General features: G+C 37.8%; 1 protein-coding gene and 1 long non-coding RNA gene across 5 annotated transcripts in view; both read right to left on the minus strand.

Moving 5' to 3' along the window:
* Window positions 1–15,278, minus strand: part of LOC111023954 (MraZ) — a 30,368-nt gene extending 15,090 nt beyond the window's left edge. The window contains exons 1-4 of one of the 4 annotated variants that reach the window (XR_015791762.1): window positions 15,032–15,275; window positions 12,477–13,343; window positions 10,501–10,616; window positions 632–840 (exon numbers count right to left, since the gene is read on the minus strand). Coding sequence is in view for 3 of the 4 variants with exons in the window: in XM_022301487.2 (XP_022157179.1) it covers window positions 632–840; window positions 10,501–10,616; window positions 12,477–13,303 (1,152 nt within the window). In the remaining variant the exon portion in view is untranslated. Of the gene's footprint in view, window positions 1–631; window positions 841–10,500; window positions 10,617–12,476; window positions 13,344–15,031 lie in introns of all 4 variants that reach the window. The other 3 variants (XM_022301487.2, XM_022301492.2, XM_088125832.1) reach the window with 3 other exon arrangements.
* Window positions 15,279–19,012: 3,734 nt separating this feature from the next.
* LOC148211037 (uncharacterized) lies at window positions 19,013–20,461 on the minus strand. The gene is made up of 2 exons (XR_015791773.1): window positions 20,093–20,461; window positions 19,013–19,196 (listed from the first exon to the last, which is right to left on the minus strand). It is a non-coding gene; the product is annotated as an uncharacterized LOC148211037 (long non-coding RNA).
* Between the last annotated feature and the right edge of the window lie 730 nt (window positions 20,462–21,191).

The following is a 21,191-nucleotide window of genomic DNA, read 5'->3' on the forward strand; positions in this document are numbered from 1 at the left end:
GACTTTACTCAGAAAGACATTATGAAACTTATGATAGTCCACGTACAGGTTTACAGAGGAGGTTAAAATGAAAAGAGCAAAGTCGTCAAACACTTGTAGACCTCTTCTTTGGCTTCTTCAGAAAGAAAGGAATTCTAGATGTTTCTCAGATTGGTACACCACTTCTTTTAACTTTTGTGAACACGTTCAGTATACAACCTCCAACCAATTGGAGTGCTTTACACAAATCCTTTAGTAATATTCCCTCTCTCCTAAGTTTTTTACACCGGAGGCCTTTTATTTGATTCCTCGTTTGTAGGCTTAGGGATCCCTCATCCCTCAGGCCTTTAGGTTGTGCTCCATTTTCAGGGTGCCCTCGCCCCAAAACAGAAACATAATTACTAAAATCATTTGGATATATTAAAAGAACTATCTCCGTGTCCATACTAATAAAGGAGATTATAAACTTTTCTGGTAAACACATGATATCAGACTGCATTCAAAATTTTCTTTTAATAATAAATAAATTCTCCAATATATGCATTTCATCAATTCATCAATGAATATTTAGAAGGGATCAAAGCTTTTCTTTACTCTCCACAGCAATGGAAGCAAAAAACGCAAGCAAGCAAGAAATTATATCACTCAATACCTGGACTCTTGTCCACAACAATGGGACCAAAGCTTTTGCGTTATTTTCCACAAAAACATTTGACCATAGTGGACTGGTTGAAAAGTCTAGCAGAGGGGTTTCAGTTTCTGTTGTGATATTGTCATTTCCAACTCTTAAACTTAGCAAATCAGCATTGAAGTAAGTGCCCGCTGCTCCAGCATTACCAGGACAGCCAATACTTACACCACCTGCAAAAAGGATGGCATAAGATAGAGACACCAATATTGTGATACAGTGCCAGAGGCACTCCAGATATTCAAACAAGGAATTTTTAATATGATGATTAATTCTCAGTGTCTTTATCAAAAAGTATGTTCTCAAAATCATGGGTGAAATCTAATGGTTGTGGATAGGGACCCTCAGCAATGTTCTCCAAAATTTCATAACTTGAGGATAAAATTTTCTCCCTATTTGAGATTTATTCTTGAAAATGGCACAGGGAAAACTGCACGGTGAATTATCCATTTATAGTCTCATTTCCTGCTGACTATATACTTGCTTCTAATCCCAATGCTTCAAGCCTTCAATTATTCCACTAATTCTAAGTCATTTTTTATGGGAGCACTAGCATTTATTCATTTGAGTTCAAGTTCAATGTTACCTTCCAAAGAGATTAAATGACTCAAAAACAGGAAAGTTTGTAACCTTGATGTCCCTCACTCATAATCTTTTTCTTTAATAAACTTTTCATTGATGAATGAAAAGAAACATAAAATGTTCATAGATACAAACTACCAAGGGAATGAAAAAGTAAATATCAAATAAAAAGATACAATCTAAAAAGCCAAAAAGAAAAAAGATTATTGTGAGTAGGTACGAGCCTCAATGCTTTGTGGCACAAGATTATTGTGAGTAGTTACGAGCCTCACTCTTTCAGTGGGTCTTAGCTAGAGGTTTTAAGGCTTCTGCTAAAAGCCTCAGAAAAGCTCTCTCTTCTAGCCTGTTTTTTCACAGTTCATGAGATGCCCTATTGGGCGCTCCAATGTTTACTTTTGGGAGGATTGTTGGGTGGCTAATATTTCTCCACCTTTACCATCTCTCTCTAATATGTAGCTGCCTTCTGTGGCTTTGATTCTTCCAACCCCTACCAGTTATTTGTCCATTTTTGGGGTTTTCCCATCCTTTGACAGATAGGGAGACACTGGAGGTATCTGCTTTACTGGGGGGCTAACGAACGTACACGTTAGCCAAGGGAAGAGAGATTTTCGTGTGTGGGGTCCCCTAGTCTGTTGGGAACGTTCTCTTGTAGCTCTTTTTCCATCTTTTATGTGTCCCCTCGTCCTCCCCTAGCTCCCCTTTGCTCTCATCTCTTTGGAAGGTTAGAGTTCTAGATAATATTAAATTCTTTGTTTGCTAGATCATGCATGAAAAAGTCAATACTTTGGACCGTATTCAGAGTTGTTCTCCCGTTGGTTTGGGGCCACATTGGTGTTCCCTTTGCAGAAATGCATCAAGGGACCTTGACCACATTCTTTGTAGCTATCAGTTTGCCAATCGATTTGGGCCCCCTTTTTTGAATACTTTGGGGTTTCGTTGCCATTTAGCAGTGATTGTCGGAAGATGGTAAATTGTTGGAAGATGGTGGAGGAGGTGTTGTTTTATCATCCCTACTGGAATAAAGGAAATATTCTTTGGCATTCTTGCTTTTCACTCTTTTGTGGAGTATTTGGCGAGAAAGGAATAGTAGAGTTTTTATAGGGGCTAAGAGGTACTGTAAGAGGTTTGGGACATCATTAAATTTAATACCTCTGTTTGGGCTTTGGTTTCTAAGGACTTTTACAATTATCAATTCGATGTTATTTTTTTAGATTGTAGCCCTTTTCAGTAAGTTTTGACTCCTCTTGGCGGGTGATGTTTGTTTACCTGTTTTCTTGTATGCCTTTGGGTATTTTTTTTTTCCGTTTGTTCAATGAAATTCTGATTTCTTATCAAAATAAAAATAAAAAATAAAAGCTCTAAAACCAGTTAAACCAACAAAATCATCCTCTTACTATGGTTCAACACAATAAAAGCTGTCATTTCAGAAATTTGGTTTGGAGTGTAATCAACAAATTTTTTAGGATAAACACCGGATCGATTTGAGTTGGCTAGATTACATGCTTCTCAATGGTGTTCATTAGATAACTTATTTGAAGACTTCAATCTGAAAAAAAATTAATTTAAATTGGGATGCTGTTAGGCCCCCAATAGTTAATATATACAAGAGGAGGGGTAAGAAAGGAGTTGTACTCAGGAGGGGAGAGAATGAGTAACCGTTAGAATAGTGGGGCCAGGGATCATCGTGGGAGTGAGGGCCGAGTGGTTATAAGGGAGAGGTAGGAAGAAGATAGGAGCGGACTGGTTGTGGTAACTAAGGATAGGAAGGTAGCTAGGAGGGAGAGATACCCACCCTCTCGAATTGGTGGGGTGAATCTGTACGCCTACGGGCTCTGATTGCTTGATTATCAATACATATTGTGAGGAGATACCTCACAAATTGGTATTAGAGCAGTTCGTTGCTGGGAAACGTGTGGAAAGATGCCCGTCAAGGAGTTGGAAACTTGAACCGGGCCATCAATAAGTCAGCTCCTTCTACTGCACCTCAAGCACCTTCGGTTCAGGTCTTTGATGATTGTGACCAATATCCTGAAGACTCTCCCGACCCAGGACAGCCTTTTTAATTTAACAGGCCACAGCCCTTCCTTCCCCTAAAGCCAGAACTGAAATGGAAAAATGCAGGTGCGAGACAACGGAGAAGGAAATCGTCGACATTAAGGGTGCAATAGCAACCTTGTGCAAGAAAGTCAAAGAGCAACAGAAGATTAGCGTCAGAATCCAGATGATGTTGGAGGGATTCATGGCGGAGATCATCGGAGGGCAGACCCCAACGCTGTCGCAAATTGGAGAATCCTCGACGCAGAAAGACAAACTAACGGGGGGAGTGGCCGCAGTCATTCAGGCGAACGATCAGGGCTATGACCGTAGCAAATTTAAGAAGGTGGAAATGCCAATTTTCTCAGGCAAAGACCCCGATTCGTGGCTTTTTCGTGCGGAAAGATATTTTGAAGTACACAAACTATCCGATGAAGAAAAATTGATAGTGTCTGTGATTAGTTTTGATGGTGTTGCGTTGGCTTGGTATAGATGGCACGAACCAAGGGATAAGTTTACCAGTTGGAGTAATCTACGGGGTCGACTACTGGTTCGATTCCAGAAGACGAAGGATGGAAGTTTATGTGCACGAGTCCTAGCCATTAAGCAAGAAGGGACAGTGGCGGAGTATTGTGAAACCGTCGAGGCCTTATCGGCACCTCTGCCTCACCTTTCCGATGAAGTTCTTGAGAGCGCGTTTTTTAATGGGCAGGACCCAGTGATCAGGGCAGAATTTTTGGCCACAGAGCCCACGGGCTTGGAGCAAATCATGCGGCGAGCCCAACTTATCGAAGATGTGGCCACGGTAGTCCAAGAATCTGGGGGAGAGACTGTGGACCGCACTGCTAAGGTGAACGCCGTCACCAACAAATCCATGACGAAGCCTTCCGAGCCTTCGGCCACCCGCACCGTGACGATAGCCAGTAAACCGGCAGCCACGGCAACAACCATGCCGGCAGCAGGACCATCAGCCACAAGAAGTGACTCCACCTATAAACGGCTGACGGAAGACGAATACCGAAAGAGGAAGGAAAGGGGACTCTGCTTTAAATGTGAGGAAAAGTACACGATCGGGCATTGGTGCAAGAACCAACAGCTTAGAGTGACTGTGGTGCACGATGATGAGGAAGGTGATCCAGAGGAGATGGAGTCGGAGGAAGCCATAATGGAGCGCGCGGAGGAAAAAGGGAAGGCTGTGGTGTGCCGACTCAATACCATTGTGGGATCGTCTACACCGGGGATGATAAAAATCAGAGGGACGGTGCAAGGAAGTGAAGTGGTGGTGCTACTCGATTGTGGCGCGACCCACAACTTTATCTCGCAAAAGCTGGTAAGGGAATTATGTATCGCCCAATTTGAAACCTTCAACTATGGAATTATTGCAGGAACAGGGACGGCTGTAAAAGGACAGGGGATCTGTTGTGGAGTAGTGTTAGAACTACCAGAGTTAACTATCGTGGAAGACTTTCTACCGATTGAGCTGAATGACCTTGACGTGATTTTAGGAATGAAATGGCTGCAGTCAATGGGAAAGATGGAAACCGACTGGCTTGCCCTATCCATGACCTTTGTCAGGGGCGATAAACGGATCACCTTGCATGGAGATCCTACGTTAGCACGATTAGAAGTGTCCCTCAAAAGGCTGTCGCGAGCTTGGCAAGACGCTGACCAGGGATACTTGGTAGAGTTATGGGCCATGACTGCACAAAGAGAGTTCCAAGAGGCAACGCTTCCGGAGAGCCCGTCGGCCTTTCCATTGGCCATCCAACGGCTACTCACGGAGTACACAAACTTGTTTCAGAACAGCGATCAGTTACCCCCACACAGGGCCATCGACCATCGGATTGTGCTCAAGGAAGGGGAACCGCCGGTTAATGTCCGACCATACCGATATGCTCACACTCAAAAGACAGAAATCGAGAAGATGATTGGAGAAATGATACAGAAGGGGCTGATACAGCCTAACACTAGTCCCTACTCGAGCCCAGTCCTCTTAGTTAAGAAAAAAGATGGTAGCTGGCGCTTCTGTATGGACTACCGTGCGTTGAATAACGTGACCATCCCGGACAAGTTTCCTATACCGGTAATTGATGAGTTGTTGGATGAATTACATGGATCTCGCGTGTACTCCAAGATAGACCTGAAGTCCGGATACCACCAAATCCGAATGGAACCAGGGGATGTTCCGAAAACCACCTTCCAGACACACAAAGGGACTATAAATTTCTTGTTATGCCTTTCGGGCTCACCAATGCACCAGCCACCTTTCAATCCCTGATGAACCAAGTCTTTAGGCCCTTCCTACATAAGTTTGTGCTTGTGTTTTTCGACGATATACTTATATATAGCCCAGATTTACAAACTCACATTAATCATCTCACGGTGGTATTCAATTTACTGCGAGATCATTCCTCGTGTGCCAATTTCAAGAAGTGCAGCTTTGCACAAACTAAGGTGGAGTATCTAGGCCATTGGGTGTCTGAAGAAGGAGTGGAGGCTGATCCGAAGAAAATCATAGCGATGTTGCAGTGGCCAACCCCTTCCAACCTGAAGGAACTTAAAGGATTTCTTGGGTTGACAGGTTACTACCGAAAGTTAGTGCTTAACTATGGCACGTTGGCCGCTCCGCTCACACAATTGTTGAAGAAGGACGCCTTCGAATGGAATGACCAAGCAACTAAAGCATTTGAGAAACTGAAGCAAGCCATGATCACCCTCCTGGTGCTTGCTCTGCCTAACTTCAACCTCCCATTTGTGGTCGAGACGGATGCCTCAGGAATTGGGTTAGGGGCAGTGTTGATGCAAGACTAGAGGCCCATCACTTACTTCAGTCATACCCTATCTCGTCAAGGCCAGGCAAAATCGGTATATGAAAGAGAGTTGATGGCAGTCACTCTGGCAATACAGAAATGGCGTCCTTAGCTACTAGGCCAAAGGTTTATTGTCCGCACGGATCAGCAGGCACTCAAATTCCTCCTTGAGCAGCGGATTGTGCAACCCGAGTATCAGAAGTGGATGTCCAAGTTACTAGGCTATGACTTTGAGATTCAGTACAAACCGGGGCTCGAGAACAAGGCGGCCGACGCTTTATCCCGTATGCCTCTGACCAGCCACCTAAACACCCTTACTGTGCCAGCTTTGTTAGATGTGGCACTTCTGAAATCTGAGGTACTTGCAGACCCTACCCTATCAAAAATCATGAATGAGGTGCTCGCTGACCCTGATAGTCACCCAAAGTACAATGTGCAACATGGCACCTTGCACTACAAAAACCGAATGGCCATCTCAGTCGGGTCCTCGTTGAAGCCGGCCATCCTTCACCTTTACCATAACTCGATTATGGGCGGTCATTCTGGGTTCCTGAGGACCTACAAGCGTATTACAGGGGAGCTATATTGGCCAGGGATGAAGGCAGACGTTAAGAAGTTCGTGGAGGAGTGTTGTGTCTGCCAACAGAATAAGTCCATGACAGTATCCCCAGCCGGTTTGCTACAACCATTGGCTATCCCAGACAGAATATGGGAAGACATCACCATGGACTTCGTGGAGGGGTTACCCAAGTCCTTGGGTCAAGACACCATCTTTGTCGTAGTGGATAGGCTAAGTAAATACGCCCACTTTTATACCCTTAAGCCACCCGTTCACAGCCAAGACAGTAGCTACAGCTTTTGTAAAATAAGTTGTTCGACTCCATGGATTTCCCCAATCCATAATTTCAGATCGGGACAAAATCTTCCTCAACCACTTTTGGATGGAATTATTTCGCCTCCAAGGAACTAAGCTGAACGAAGTACGGCTTATAACCCGCAGACTGACGGACAAACTGAGGTAGTCAACAGATGCTTAGAAACTTACCTTAGATGTTTCTGTGGAGAGTCGCCACGGTCCTGGGGCACTTGGCTACCATGGGCAGAGTATTGGTACAATACCACTTTCCATAGCTCCTTGGGCACTACACCGTTCCATGCTGTTTATGGCCGAGCACCACCACCATTGATTTGTTATGGCACTCTGAAAACAGTCAATGCGACCTTGGATCAGCAGCTCGCTGATAGGGATAAAGCTTTGCTAGTCTTGAAAGATAACCTACTGCGGGCACAAACTAGAATGAAGAAGTTGGCTGATGCCCATCGCACCGAAGCTCAATTTGAGGAAGGTGACATGGTCTTCTTGAAACTTCGACCATACCGACAGAAATCACTTGCTAAAAGAAGGAATGAAAAGCTCTCAGCCAAGTATTTTGGCCCTTACAAGGTCGAGAGAAGGATTGGCCAAGTGGCCTATCGGTTGGCCTTGCCTCCCGACGCGGTGATCCACCCTATTTTCCATGTATCGCAACTGAAGAAGGCAATTGGGAATTACGCTGTGGCTCAGCATCTACCACCTCAGCTCACAGAAAACTTAGAATGGACTGCCGAACCTGAGGAGATTTTTGCTACAGCGGTAGACCCGGTAACAGGAAAACAGGAAGCTCTTGTCAACTGGCGAGGATTGCCTGAAGAGGAAGCGACTTGGGAATCCTATGCTGATATGCTACGCCAATTCCCTGAATTCCCTCTGGAGGACAAGGTGGAGCTGAAGAAGGGGGAAGTTGTTAGGCCCCCAATAGTTAATATATACAAGAGGAAGGGTAAGAAAGGAATTGTACTCGGGAGGGGAGAAAATGAGTAATCGTAAGAATAGTGGGGCCCAGGGATCATCGTGGGAGTGAGGGCCGAGTGGTTATAAGGGAGAGGTAGGAAGAAGATAGGAGCGGACTGGTTGTGGTAACTGAGGATAGCAAGGTAGCTAGGAGGGAGAGATAGCCACCCTCTCGAATTGGTGGGGTGAATCTGTACACCTACGGGCTCTGATTGCTTGATTATCAATACATATTGTGAGGAGATACCTCACAGATGCCTTCGTACTCCCAATTTAGTTGGTTCTTTTCCACTTTTCCTTTCAACTCCTCTTTTTTTTTTTTTTGGGATAGGAAATAAATTTCACTGATAATATGAAATATACAAAAAACCCTATCCAATGAAGTTACAGAAAACTTCTCCAATTGGATATGAGATAACTTAAATCATAACTCTTAAAAGGATTTACACTTTTGCACCAAGATAAAGCCAAAAAGATAATAGAGTCTATCATTTGTTGGGGCGGATGGTCGGAATCCTCGAAAATCCTGGATTTCTTTCTTTCCAAATGATCCAAAATCCTGGATTTATTTCTTTCCAAATGATCCAAATGAAAGCCCGATTGATGTTATTCCAAAGAGTAGCCTTATCTTTCTTGAAAGGGTGCAACACAAAAATTGTTCAAGCCAAAGAGTAGCCTTTTTACTCCTTTTTAGAGTTTGTATTTTTTTTTAACATTTTGTTTCTTTCTCCCGTTAGACCAATGATATATAGAGAGAGAAAAACTTACTTTATTATTGCCAAAATCAAAATGAAAAGGACAGACTAAATACTGTTTGAGAGGCCTAAGAATTCTCCCTACTGCAGAGAAGCATTCTGTGATGATCTCTCTCGCTTACCTCATCATACAATATAATAACTAACTCACTCTTTTTTTTTATAAGAAACAAAGAGTCTTGTATTCAAGATCAAAAGAAGCCCGAAGGCAAACAGAACAGCCTAGAGGCAGAGGGTCGAGGGGACCCTCCCCGAAGAAACTATACAATCAAGGAGTTCCAACTTTGATAAATCAATAAGAAACCATAGTTACAAAAAACCTTCTTATGAGTCGAAGCCCACCAAGAAGCTATATGCTTAATATTCACACTAAAAGAGTCCAAAGAGGCCTCTTTCTCTTCAAAAAGTCTATGGTTTTGTTCCTTCCAAAGCAACCACAGAAGAGCTCTAGCTGCACAATTCCAAAGAACATACACTTTTCCTTTGAGTCTGAAGCCTCCAAAACCTTCCGCTACAAAATCGTCAATCTTCCTAGGAACACTGATAGCGAGGTCAAAGAGAGAAGCTAAGTAGTTCCACGCCTTAGTAGCAAAAGCACAATGAAGGAAGAGATGATCCACTGTTTCCGCGCTATTAATGTACATAGTACAAACTGAAGGAGAAAGGGTCCAATGAGGAAACTTTCTTTGGATTTTATCAGCTGTATTAGTTCCCCTATAGAAGAGAGTCTAAAGGAAGACCTTCACCCTTTTAGGAACCTTGAAATTCCAAATAAAAGATGTAGTGGCAGAATTCAACTTAGGGGAGGGGGAAGAGATGGCTATAAAAGCAGATTTTACTGTAAAGGTGCCTCTGCTATCTGCCTTCCACCTGAGTGAATCTCTACCTTGGCCAATAACCACTCCTTCAAGCTTGCTAGTGAAAACTGCTCATCTCTCCATTTCTCTATCAAAAAGGTTCCTTCTCATGCCCTCATCCCATGTCATGGCCTCTGTAATCCAGCAATCAGCAATAGACTTCTCTTTCTTGGTGGAGATACTGTACAAGTCAGTAAAAGAAACTGCCAGAGGAGAAGAATCGATCCAAGGGTCTTCCCAAAATCTCACTGTTTCCCCCGATTCCACTTTGAAAAAGGAGAACTTACAAAAATCCAAAGATGTTCTTTGGATATCAATCCACGGTCTACCTATGGAAGAGTTCTTAGAGGGCTTCGACCTCCATCCAAAAGGTTCTTCGCCATTTCCTAACTTACAAGAGATTCCATAGCCCCACATATAAACTAACTATACACGTCAGGTGCCTTTAGGCTTCCTTCTAGAATATGTGAATTTGATTGACGGCTCCCCAACTCTATCAACATTTTTTGAAAAAATAAACAGATTTTTTCATTAAAATAGTGACAAGTTACAAAGTACGATACTCCCTTAGAAGTATGCCAATGTCTCTTAGTCATAATACAAGAAATAATCCTGATGCTCTGTGAGGTTATCAACTACCTCTCTTGATACAAGAAAATTATAAACGCCCCCCAAATTCTTATAAATATTTCACATTGAACAACCACAAAATAAAGAAGACAGTGAAAACCAAAATGAAGCTTTAAATTTTACTAAGTCCCCTCACTTGACCAATTTAAAAAATTTGTTGTCAAAGGATATAGCATATGAAAAAAAAAAAAAACCCAGTTCTATAAATATCATACATAAAAATAAAAACCATTAATAACTTTTGCTTCCGATAAACTATTGATATCATGTAATATAAAAGAATATTGATCATTATATGATTATATAGAATATTTCATTGCTGCAAAGTACAAACCATGTACGGTAACTTTAATATCTTCTTGAATGCTATAACAATCCAGAGAAATTCTTCCCCCACCACCTCCACCCCATCCCTTCCCTCCTGCAGCAGATATAGTTCCATTCCCCTTTCTAGGTAATAAAATAGAAAACCAAGTATTAGTAATAGATGAAACAACCAACAGCATATGATCTTTGTAACATAGCCAACATTTAACAAAAAGGGATATGAAGAAGACAACAGAAGCATCATTCATTGGTGAAACTATTGCATCCTACAATAAGAGATCTGTTTTTTTTATAATAAGAAACAGACGAATAGAACATCATCCCAAGCTGCTTGTAATCATAGAATAGTTTGTAAATTTGTTAGTTATAATTGCTATCTGCCTGACTACCAGACCCATAAGTTCAAGCAGGATCTAACCTGTACCACAATAACTTGTGTAGAATTGAATCAAAATTCTGACTCTTACCGTAGATGGTAATTTATTAACATATTACTCATCAGGTCATCTGCTTGTTTTGTAATACAATAGATACATGATTGTACAAATTCATAACCTTTTTTATTGTAAAGGAAGTAAATTGGGGACACCAACTGCATATTTTAGCTATAAAATAGATAAAACTTGAGATGGATCTATTCCGACATTAAAAGCATGAATAAAACTGGGGACTACGCCTTCAGCATTGTTGTGTTTTTTTTTTCTCTATTTCTTATTAGGTGGGATCAGTAACACCATAATATATTAAATCAAAAACAAAAGTAGTTACAGAGAAAATTCCAGGACTCCATGGTTTAGAGATCATCCACCTAAGAAAAGTAGACACAAGGCTTTAGGCAATATATTGAGACTCCCCTCCCTTAATATCTCATCAGGTTGAAAGAAATGAGAGGAAATTTGGAAGAAATAACAGTAAATCAAAAAATTATGGACAATAATGAAATAATAATCAATGTGCTTTCAGTTATTCATTTTCAAAAAGTTCTACCCAATGGTACTTTGTCTTTAATGTCTTATCCAGTCAACAATTAAAGAAGTCCAGGGGGTTGGAATTTTCAATATGTTCCATACTTCCAGAGAAGTCTATGGTTCTGACAGAACCTAATAAAGAATGACGGAAGAATCCAGAAAGTATAAGGTTTTGAACACAGGCCAACATCAGACACAATGCCTAAAACCTTCCAAATGATATAGAATTCTATCAGCATGTAACTATATGTCACACTCATTCGTTCAATAACGTTGATCTTTATCTTTGGCTCAAACCTAAAATGCTAAGCAGGTCATCACGATGTGTCACATGTCCCTGCAAAAGATCTACACAATGCTATCACAGATTATTCCAAATATAAAAAATTATTACAGTAGATCATTCAGAGTTTTCACAACATAACTAATTACTTGAACAAAACTTTACAGTTTCAATACTATTCTTCTCTTAACAGGTCAACTGCTGGATCCTGCTTAACGGAGGTACTACTCCACACGGGATGGATCAAAATAAGATGGATAAGAGATTCATTCTTTGACCTGATGAGCATAAGTCAATTTATTTGTAAAGATTTGAAGATCTTGTAATTGAGTTTAGGCAACATTAATATATATAAAACTGCAAAAGAATGGTTCAATCATTAGACAGTTCTAAATTATAATTGCAATGCCATCAATCATCATCAGTCCTGTTTTTATTAGAAAAAAAAACCTCGTTTGTTACAACTTATAATTATATCTCTACTGTATGAATAGTACCAGATGTCTTTATTAAAATTTCACGTTGTATAGTTAGCAATAAACATGCAAAAGTGAATCTCTGCTCTTAATTGGCCAATAAACAACAAAATGCTTCAATCATAACGTACAAACAAACTCAACAGTTAATCTTACACGGGTTTCAAATTAGATAAGCAAAAAGGTATACATCATGACTTTAAAGAGAAAGCACTAAACAAGTCTAGACTAGTCCATAAGCATGAATTGAACTCACAACTTTACTGCATGCACAAAGATACTTCCACCAGATCCACCTCCACCTCTTGACCCTCCATTTCCGCCTTCTGCAAGGATAGAACCATTTAAATATAATACATCCACTACTAGAAGATTCACACGTCCTCCACCATGCCCTCCATATGGTTTTTCCTCCGATATCCCACCACCCTTGCTCCCGTAACTCCATGGTTCGGACAATGTAGACCAAGCATAGACATCACCACCCCAATTGCTTGCCTGATTACTTTTCAAACAGGAGGCCCCTCGGCCACCATGACCTCCACCAGATCCATCATAACCAACTGGTGTGCCACTAGTTTGAGAAGGAGGTGCTCCACCAAGGGCGGTGGTATTTATGTAAGAATTGTATTCCAGCATCACATTAGCAGCAGAAAAAACCACCGAACCAGCAACAACAGCTGCATGGTGACTGACTTTGATGTTGCCAGACATATTAAGAGTAATCGTACAACCTTCTATGGGGCAGCAAATCAAAACATGAGGAAGTATCTCTAAGTTCCCCGTTCCAGATATGTGGAAATCAGAATCTAAAGACAAGTTTGTGTTTAACAGGCAGGTTGTGCTAAACGATCCTACACCACCCAGGTCCTCGCATGATACAGAATGGTTCACAGAGGAAAAAAGGAATGGACTAACGTTCTGAGAGCCATTGCCTGTTACCAGCCGAAATTCATGCATCCAATTGTTTGAAAAAACATCTCCACTTTCATACTGAAGTGAATTGAGGCAGAGGACAGATATGCATAGACAACCCAAAATAATATAACATCTGATGTGCTGGTGCAATACCGAAGACCACATCACTGCCGGCGACCTTTCAGAGTTCTACTTGCACATAGTACTGCAGATGGATTTATTTGAACCAAATTAGCTTAGGGAGTAGGTTATTCAGTGCTTCTGGAACAGATATCAAAATGCATCTACTATCTTCAGCACAAAATTCATTATTAACTCTGCTACCCCAAATGTATGTGAGGTTATTGACTTTGCATCAGAAAAGCACTATATCAAAATAGAACATAATAAATCAACAAAAATAGCTATGGCATTTACTCCAAAGGAGTACAACTTGCCAGTATAATACAATCAAGAGGATTAATTAGTTATTTAAAGAAAATCATGACCAATTGCCACTAAGAAACATACAAATCAAGTCTCGGTCAACAGTTTGTCGTGAATGCAAAACAGAATAAACCTATATTTGAATCAGCACAAATGTGAACAGTTTCTTCTTTCTTGAAAATCAGTAATAGATATAAGCAATATACATTCAGAGTCCTATCCACTAACAGACACACCAGAAAGAGGCACTAGTAAAGCATTCTTACCGAATGTTATAACGATGCCCTGCATGAAATAGTCTACAAAATTCAATGGCATTAATAACCATACAAATGAATTGCTATTTAATAAGCAGAACTCCAATATTTCATGAATACAGAAAATAACTTAGTGAGGAAAAAAAAAAGGAGAGAGCAAAACCTCACGCCCAAATCCTAAAGTAGACTCAACATACACTTTCACTTTTTGCATGATCTCATGATTCAAGAAATTGTTATTGCTAGTTACTTTTTTTTTAAATAAGAAACAACTATTTCCTTATCAAGAGAGGAAGGACAAAAAAAATGGAAGATGAGATATCCCCACAACACCAAAGAGATTACAAAAAGGACTCCCAATTGGCAAATATTTGTGTCAAGCCATAATTATAAAATTAAAAAAAAAAAAAAAAAAATACTTTAGAGATGGAACACCAAGAAGAAGCAAAAAAGTCTAGTTAGATCCAAAAAACCATCCAGGTTAGCATACTCCCTTGAAATATTCTTTTTTTTTTTCTTTCAAACCATAATCTCCATAAGAGTCACATTCGAAAAGAAAAATACACAAGATGAATTGATAGAATGCAGCTAGAATTTCAGCATGACAACTTCTAAAAGGATAACCTCGTTGTAAACATCCATAAACCGCTAAATTAATTCCCCCCCTTTTTCTACCATGATATTTCACACAACCCTCTAGGCAGGTTCTTCATTTACAGCTGTTAGTTGTGAGAGGTAATCTCTTTCCCGACAGAATAAAACATCGAAATGCCAATTAATGAAACCAGTGCTTGAGCAGTATCTAAGAGAAAACTTATGCTATGCTCCATGGTTTCAAATTGGCATTCTAAGTTCAGCTTATTACTCCTAAATAAAGCAATTAAATCTGTAATGAAACCAGTGCTTTATGAAGCCGTGTCTACGATAACTTATGCTATGTGCCATGGCTTCAAAAATGCATTCTAATTTAGCTCATTGCTCTTAACTCTTAATGAATGTGATCTAGCAGGAAAATTAAATGCAACCAGTACTTGATGAAGCCAGTATCTAAGAGAATACTTATGCTACACAGGTGCCTAAGGGTTGCATTCCAATTCAGCTCATTACTCTTAACGAAAGCGATTTTCTAGCAGGAAAAATTAAAAATCTGTAATGCAAGAACACATTTGAAATTGTATTGAAATACATAAACATTTTCTTCGCTCGATACCTGGAGAGAAATTACTTGCAGCTCGCAACCACTGAAGCTTATAAACAATTCAGCAACCTGAGAAAAAGGAGGGAGAAAATCCAGCTGCGTACCTCATCAAGAGTCAAAGCGCCCGAAATGGTCTTCAACAATCATCCGTTTGATGTAAACCAAAAATTCAGCTCTCATCCCTACGGCGTCTTTGCCAGAATAGTTGGATCGATCTTATTTCAGAAATTAGTGTGACCATATTTTTACAAATTAAGAAAAGAAATAACATAAATGGAAGTTTTACTAAATTGTTTTTTTTTTTTTTTTGCAAAGTACTTTATATTACTTTTCCCTTCCCTGTACACTTTTTCCATCATTCTGTCCATTTTGATCCGGTCTATTTTAATTATGTTATGTATATAGATTGGTATGATATTCTTCAATTTAATCTGTAATTATTTAAAACTTTGTACTTAAGAAAAATTATTAAAAAAATGTTAGTTTTATTTATTAATTTATTTCATTTGTAGAATATTATATAGTCCACTTGAAAATTACTATAGATCTCGTCTCTTTCCCTCGTGGTTATGTTTAAATACCAACATAAAAATTTAGAGAGTCTTGAATGTTAAATTCATCCTCTCTAAAAAATAATATATAAATATTGCAGGCACTATAAACCTAATTTAGCAGTTGAAAGAAGTTTTTGTTTCCATTTATTTTTTAATAGAGAAATGTAAAAATAAAAAATATACGAAAAATAATGAGTTATCAAATATTTATCGATTCACGTTAACTTGACGAGCCTAAGTTTTTTTACAAAATAAATGAATAGATACAATAAACACTGGGTATGAATTTTCATCCAATATTTTCCAAACTCAGCCTTAAAACAATTTGAGAATATAAAATTGAGAATATATTTTTGAAACGCACTCCTAAAAATTTGAGAAGATCACACGTGCACCGCTCACCTATCCTCCACGATCACAACACCATATTTCTCATTTTGTTTAATAATTTTATATTTTTAGATTGTCTGACTGGACAGTGGGGTGTAATAACTTAAATAATTGGAATTCCATACTTTTATTATTGTTTTAAACTTAAATAAAAGAAAAATTATTATTAACTCCCTATTTGACCAAACGGTTTCTTCTAGAGGAAATAATCAAATTCAAGTATTTATTTATCACCAATGTACTGGCAAATAGTGAAATTGGGGTCGCAGTCTCACCCCATCTCATTTCAAATTATTGTTGAAAAATTGTACTCACGAACTTCTTGTGATATACTTACATTTCAATACTTTGTAATAAATATGTGACTTAAGAAAATTTTCTTTAAATAAAGAGGATTTATTCATGTAAATGAAGAATAGGGAATAGTTTTGATGAGAGAATCGATCCCAAATCTCTACCCTATCTTTGTGAAATTTTCTATGACATCGAATTAAATAAGGTAGGGACGCAGCCAAGAAAACGTCTCCATTCCTACCTGCGGAGAATCTAAACATTTAGACGAGTCCCTACAGCCTACAGGGTCCCATCTCAAGATGAAAAATCAACGTCCTAGAAAAATTGCAATTATTAACTTATACATTATTTCTAAAACTACCCGTTCAACTTTAAAAAAATACTAAATCAAAAATAAAAAAAGATACGAGTAAATAATTAAATTTTCAACTCAATAACTAGTACCTTTCATTTTAATCCCCAAAAACTAACTAAACTAGCTAGTACTCCGTTTGAACTCAATCATTAGTAAGTAAACTAAATCCAAATTAATGGAAAAAGAAAAATCAAGTGCCAAATTGAACATAAATATTAGACCTATTGAAATCCTTTGAACCAAAAAAATAAAATTCAAATTATAAACGTGTACAAATAAATTGTGTTTGCAATTTCTGGTTTCTCTGATTTGTTTAGTTTGTCTCAAAAACAAAACAAAACAAACCATGTATAAATAAATTATTATTAAAAAATTTATACCTAACATTTATCATATTTACAAATATAACTACTTTTTGGACCTAGAATAATCGCCATGAAGGATTAAAATGTTTTGTTTTACATACCTAAAACATTCAGCCAAGACACCTTCGTGGTAAGAGACACAAGATATTTGTAATGTAACTAGAGAATTTGTGAAGCCCCTAATTTAGAGTATTCTATTGCCCCAAATCACCGTTGGAGCAACTAATAACTACCGAATGATTGATTTTAGTTATTATGATTTTACCATACAAAATTTTAGGCAGCATAATTATACATGAAAATTATGTTATACGTGAAAAGTATATTAAAAGGGAGTAACATATTTTTAAGTTAGGATAATTATACATGAAAAATATATTAAGGAAAAATGAGTTCAAATCATGATCATCTAATTTAAGAATTAATAATTCCTATGTGTTTCCGATATCAAATGTTGTAGGATTAGATAATTATCCCATAAGATTAGTCTAGATTAATCTAGAACTACTGGCTCGGACAAATATCAGAAAAAAATACTAAAATATATTTAACTTTTTTGTTTATTATGCATAGACTTGGCCTGTGCCTTTCTTACAAAATTAAAATGCTTTAATTTGCACTCCTACAAATTTTTGCTACCATGGTGAGCTCCGTTGCAATAAAATTAGAATACTCCGCACGTACTTTTGCAAATTTCTAACTCCGTAATTGAATCTCTTCCCGACCCTTAAAAAAAATAATTCTCTCACTAACTTAGAAATGAATAACATGGACTCTATTAATAGATTGATCACGAGCCGAGATATGATTAGAACCCTTGCATATCGATATGCAGTTAATATGAATTTCAAAACTTGTCTGGTGAAATATCAAATATAAGTGAACATTACAAAGAATTTATTGTCAAGTAACACGACAAATTTGTTGTAAAATATTTAATAGTAAAGCTGTCAAATATTTAATAATAAATATGACATGACTCGCGAAGCTCATTACTATGTTGCTTTTACGAACAGCCTTTCAGGTACAAATAATTTTAACCCTGTAAATTACAGTTTACAGAAACAAAGTAACCAATATTTAAGGGTGGACATTACAAGATTAGCCCTCGCAAAACCATGTATTTTCGTCATCGTTATTATTTTGCTATTTTACTTTTGCCAACATTTCCTTCCGGTTACAAATAATTTGAACTCTGTAAATTGCAGAAACAAAGTAACCAAAACAGCTGCACTGGCGAAATTTCATTCAAAAATGGAGACGTGAAGAGAACAGACGAATAATAGCAATAGTAGAACAGAAACGACATCCGAATTAAGCATAAAACGACATAAGCTATATTATATATAATTAAACATACTTTTATTATTTATGGACACCGCCTTACATCGGACCATGGAAGATGCCAAGGTCCCTTTGCTCCTTCCCTTTCACAATCTGCACGTACGCAGTGATCACAACTTTTTACCTAATCTAAATATAAATAAATGTAACTTTTTTTATACGGAATTAGAATTTTTTTTATAATTTCAAAGTTTCTATTATATTTAAAAATAAAATATCTTATCTATCACAACAAAATTCTAGACATTCAGCGACGAAAATTTTTAGTCGATGTAGCCTAAATTCGTAGTCCATTTCGTCGCTGATTCCGTGTCCGCTTGTAGCGACGAAACAGTAAAATGTCGCCTAAGCGACGTTTTCATTTCGTCGCTAAAAGAGCGACGAAACGTTTTTTGTCGCCAGCGAAGCGACGAAAGCAGGGTTTCGTCGCTCCCTCTCTTGGTAGGCGACGAAATTTCGTCGCTAGTAAAGCGACCAAAACGTTTCGTCGCTTTTTTTGTATTAATAATATTATTTCATTGTTTTCTTCTTTCCTAATTTCAATCCTAAATTTCAATCCTAAATTTTCACGATTTTCATACAAATATTTTAATATTTCAATCCTAAATTTTCACGACCAAAACAATGCATTTCATTGTTTTCTTCATTTCTCATCCGAAATTTGTTTAATACTTTTTCCATAATAACAAAATTTGACCTTAAAATTTTTTGCTAAATTTTAAAAATATAGCAAATATCTTTGAACAATTGTATCATTCATAACATTGCAAAGTGTGTTATTATAAAATTAGAGTACAAAAGAAAAATAACGTCAAGCATCTAACTAAATAATCCTCTCCAACGTCCAAGCCTCCACCATCCTTGTAGCATCAATCCTGCACAAAGAATTGTATCAATTATTTTTGTAGTATAAGTATAAAAGTAGATTCTACATGAATAAATAAAATCAAACCAATAAACTAAACTAACTAACATGATAGTAAAACAACAACGAAATGCATAATAAATACCAAATACATCAAATGCCACAAACCCGCCCCTTTTTGTTACAATACCAAACACATAAACTTATAACCCAATGTCACATATACCCATCCAATGTCACAATACCAAAAAGAAAAAATCATAACCCAATGTCACGATACCAAAAAGAAAAAATCATAACCCAATGTCACAATATCAAACACATAAAGGCATAATAATCACTAACTCATATCTTCCTCCCAAAAAAATTATCACATGAGATCAACAATTGAATTTAGAACACTTTTTAAAACTTATTCCCTCCCCCGATGTCACGAACGTCACAAACTTATTTCCACTCCAACCAAACGTTTCAAAACAAAGCTTCAGATAAACTCAGACATATTCCAAAGGTAAAATATATTCCAAAGAAAAGCATACATACTCAATACACACCCATAAACGCATAACACCCACCCATATCTTCCTCTCCTAAAAATCACACGAGATCAACCATTTAAATTATAACACTTATTAAATATTATCCACCCCCCCCCCCCCAATGTCAGGAACGTCACAAAATCTTTTACTCTCCAACCAAACATTCCAAAACAGAGTTCCAGATAAACTTAGACATACTCCAAAGGTATGATATATTCCAAAGAAAATCAGACATACTCAATATCATACGTAAATCATATCATATTTCAGACAAACATAGTCTAAAAGATATACTCTCAAAACGTACGTAAAGTTTTAACACTTGAGCACATAACCATAACATGAAGAAACTAATTTCACGACATACCTTACTATTCGATGAACTTCCTCACCCCGAAAGAAACATGTGTTGCATTTCGAGAAGTTTCCTGTTAAACTCCTGGCTTTGAGCCTCCAATGCTTTTTGTATTTGTTCTTGGGTGGCAATTTGTTGGTCTTCGTTCGCTTTTCGTTGAGTTGTCAATTCTTCCTCATGCTTCTGAAGACGAGCCTCTAATAACTCCACATATTCATCAAAGTATTTTGATGAAGATCCTTTGTTTCTGGTGGGTTCCGGTCCATATCTCATTCCTATTATATAGTTTGATCTTCTCCCAAGGACCGTCTCCATGATTTCTTCTTCTGTTTTTTCGTCTCCTTGAGAAGCATGATACGCCTTTAAGGTAATCATTTCTTCCTAAAAAAAATAAATGTGTCGTTAAGAGCTTTAAGATATATATATCTTACATCAATACTTTAAGTATGACAAAATTAAACGAATACGTATATATGAATTCCTCGCTTCCTCGTTAATCCAACCTTTTTCCTCCGAATAATGCATATTGAAGAATATATGAATGGGACTTAAATATGTCCCATCTTCTTTTCTCTATTAAAAAAAATTGTTAAGTTGTAGTAAAAATAGTAAGAACCTAAAATCTAAAGTAGCAATACAATTCAAATAAATTATTTGGTTCATACCGAATCTTCTCAATGACACAGAAATGGTTTTGGTCCACCTCGATGATTGAACCTCAATTTACTACGTGCCATCTTATTTCTGGCAGATTTTTCCTACAAAATTACATGTTTAGTTAAGAAACGATACTTATAAACTGATAACAAAGAATTAAGATCATATATTAGTTACCTTCCATGCAGGAGATTCCCATCTATCACACAATATGTTCCAGTCTTCTTGTTTTATGTCTTTATACGGCTTTTGGCGAGCACGTGCTGGATCACGTGATTTTTTGTAATGGCGATGTAGTTTCGCTCGATAATCTTTGAATCGAGTTCCAATCTCGTATAAAATATATCTATGCACATGTGGCTGAGATATATCGACAGCAAACTTCTCCTACAAAACGTAGTCATTAAAACAAGTTAACAACATATTCAATTATTAGTGGTCAACAAATACAACA

Source organism: Momordica charantia (assembly GCF_013281855.1).
Source record: "Momordica charantia cultivar OHB3-1 chromosome 6 unlocalized genomic scaffold, Mcharantia_2.0 BLBB01000006.1, whole genome shotgun sequence".
In the NCBI taxonomy this organism is placed as follows: Eukaryota; Viridiplantae; Streptophyta; class Magnoliopsida; order Cucurbitales; family Cucurbitaceae; genus Momordica; species Momordica charantia.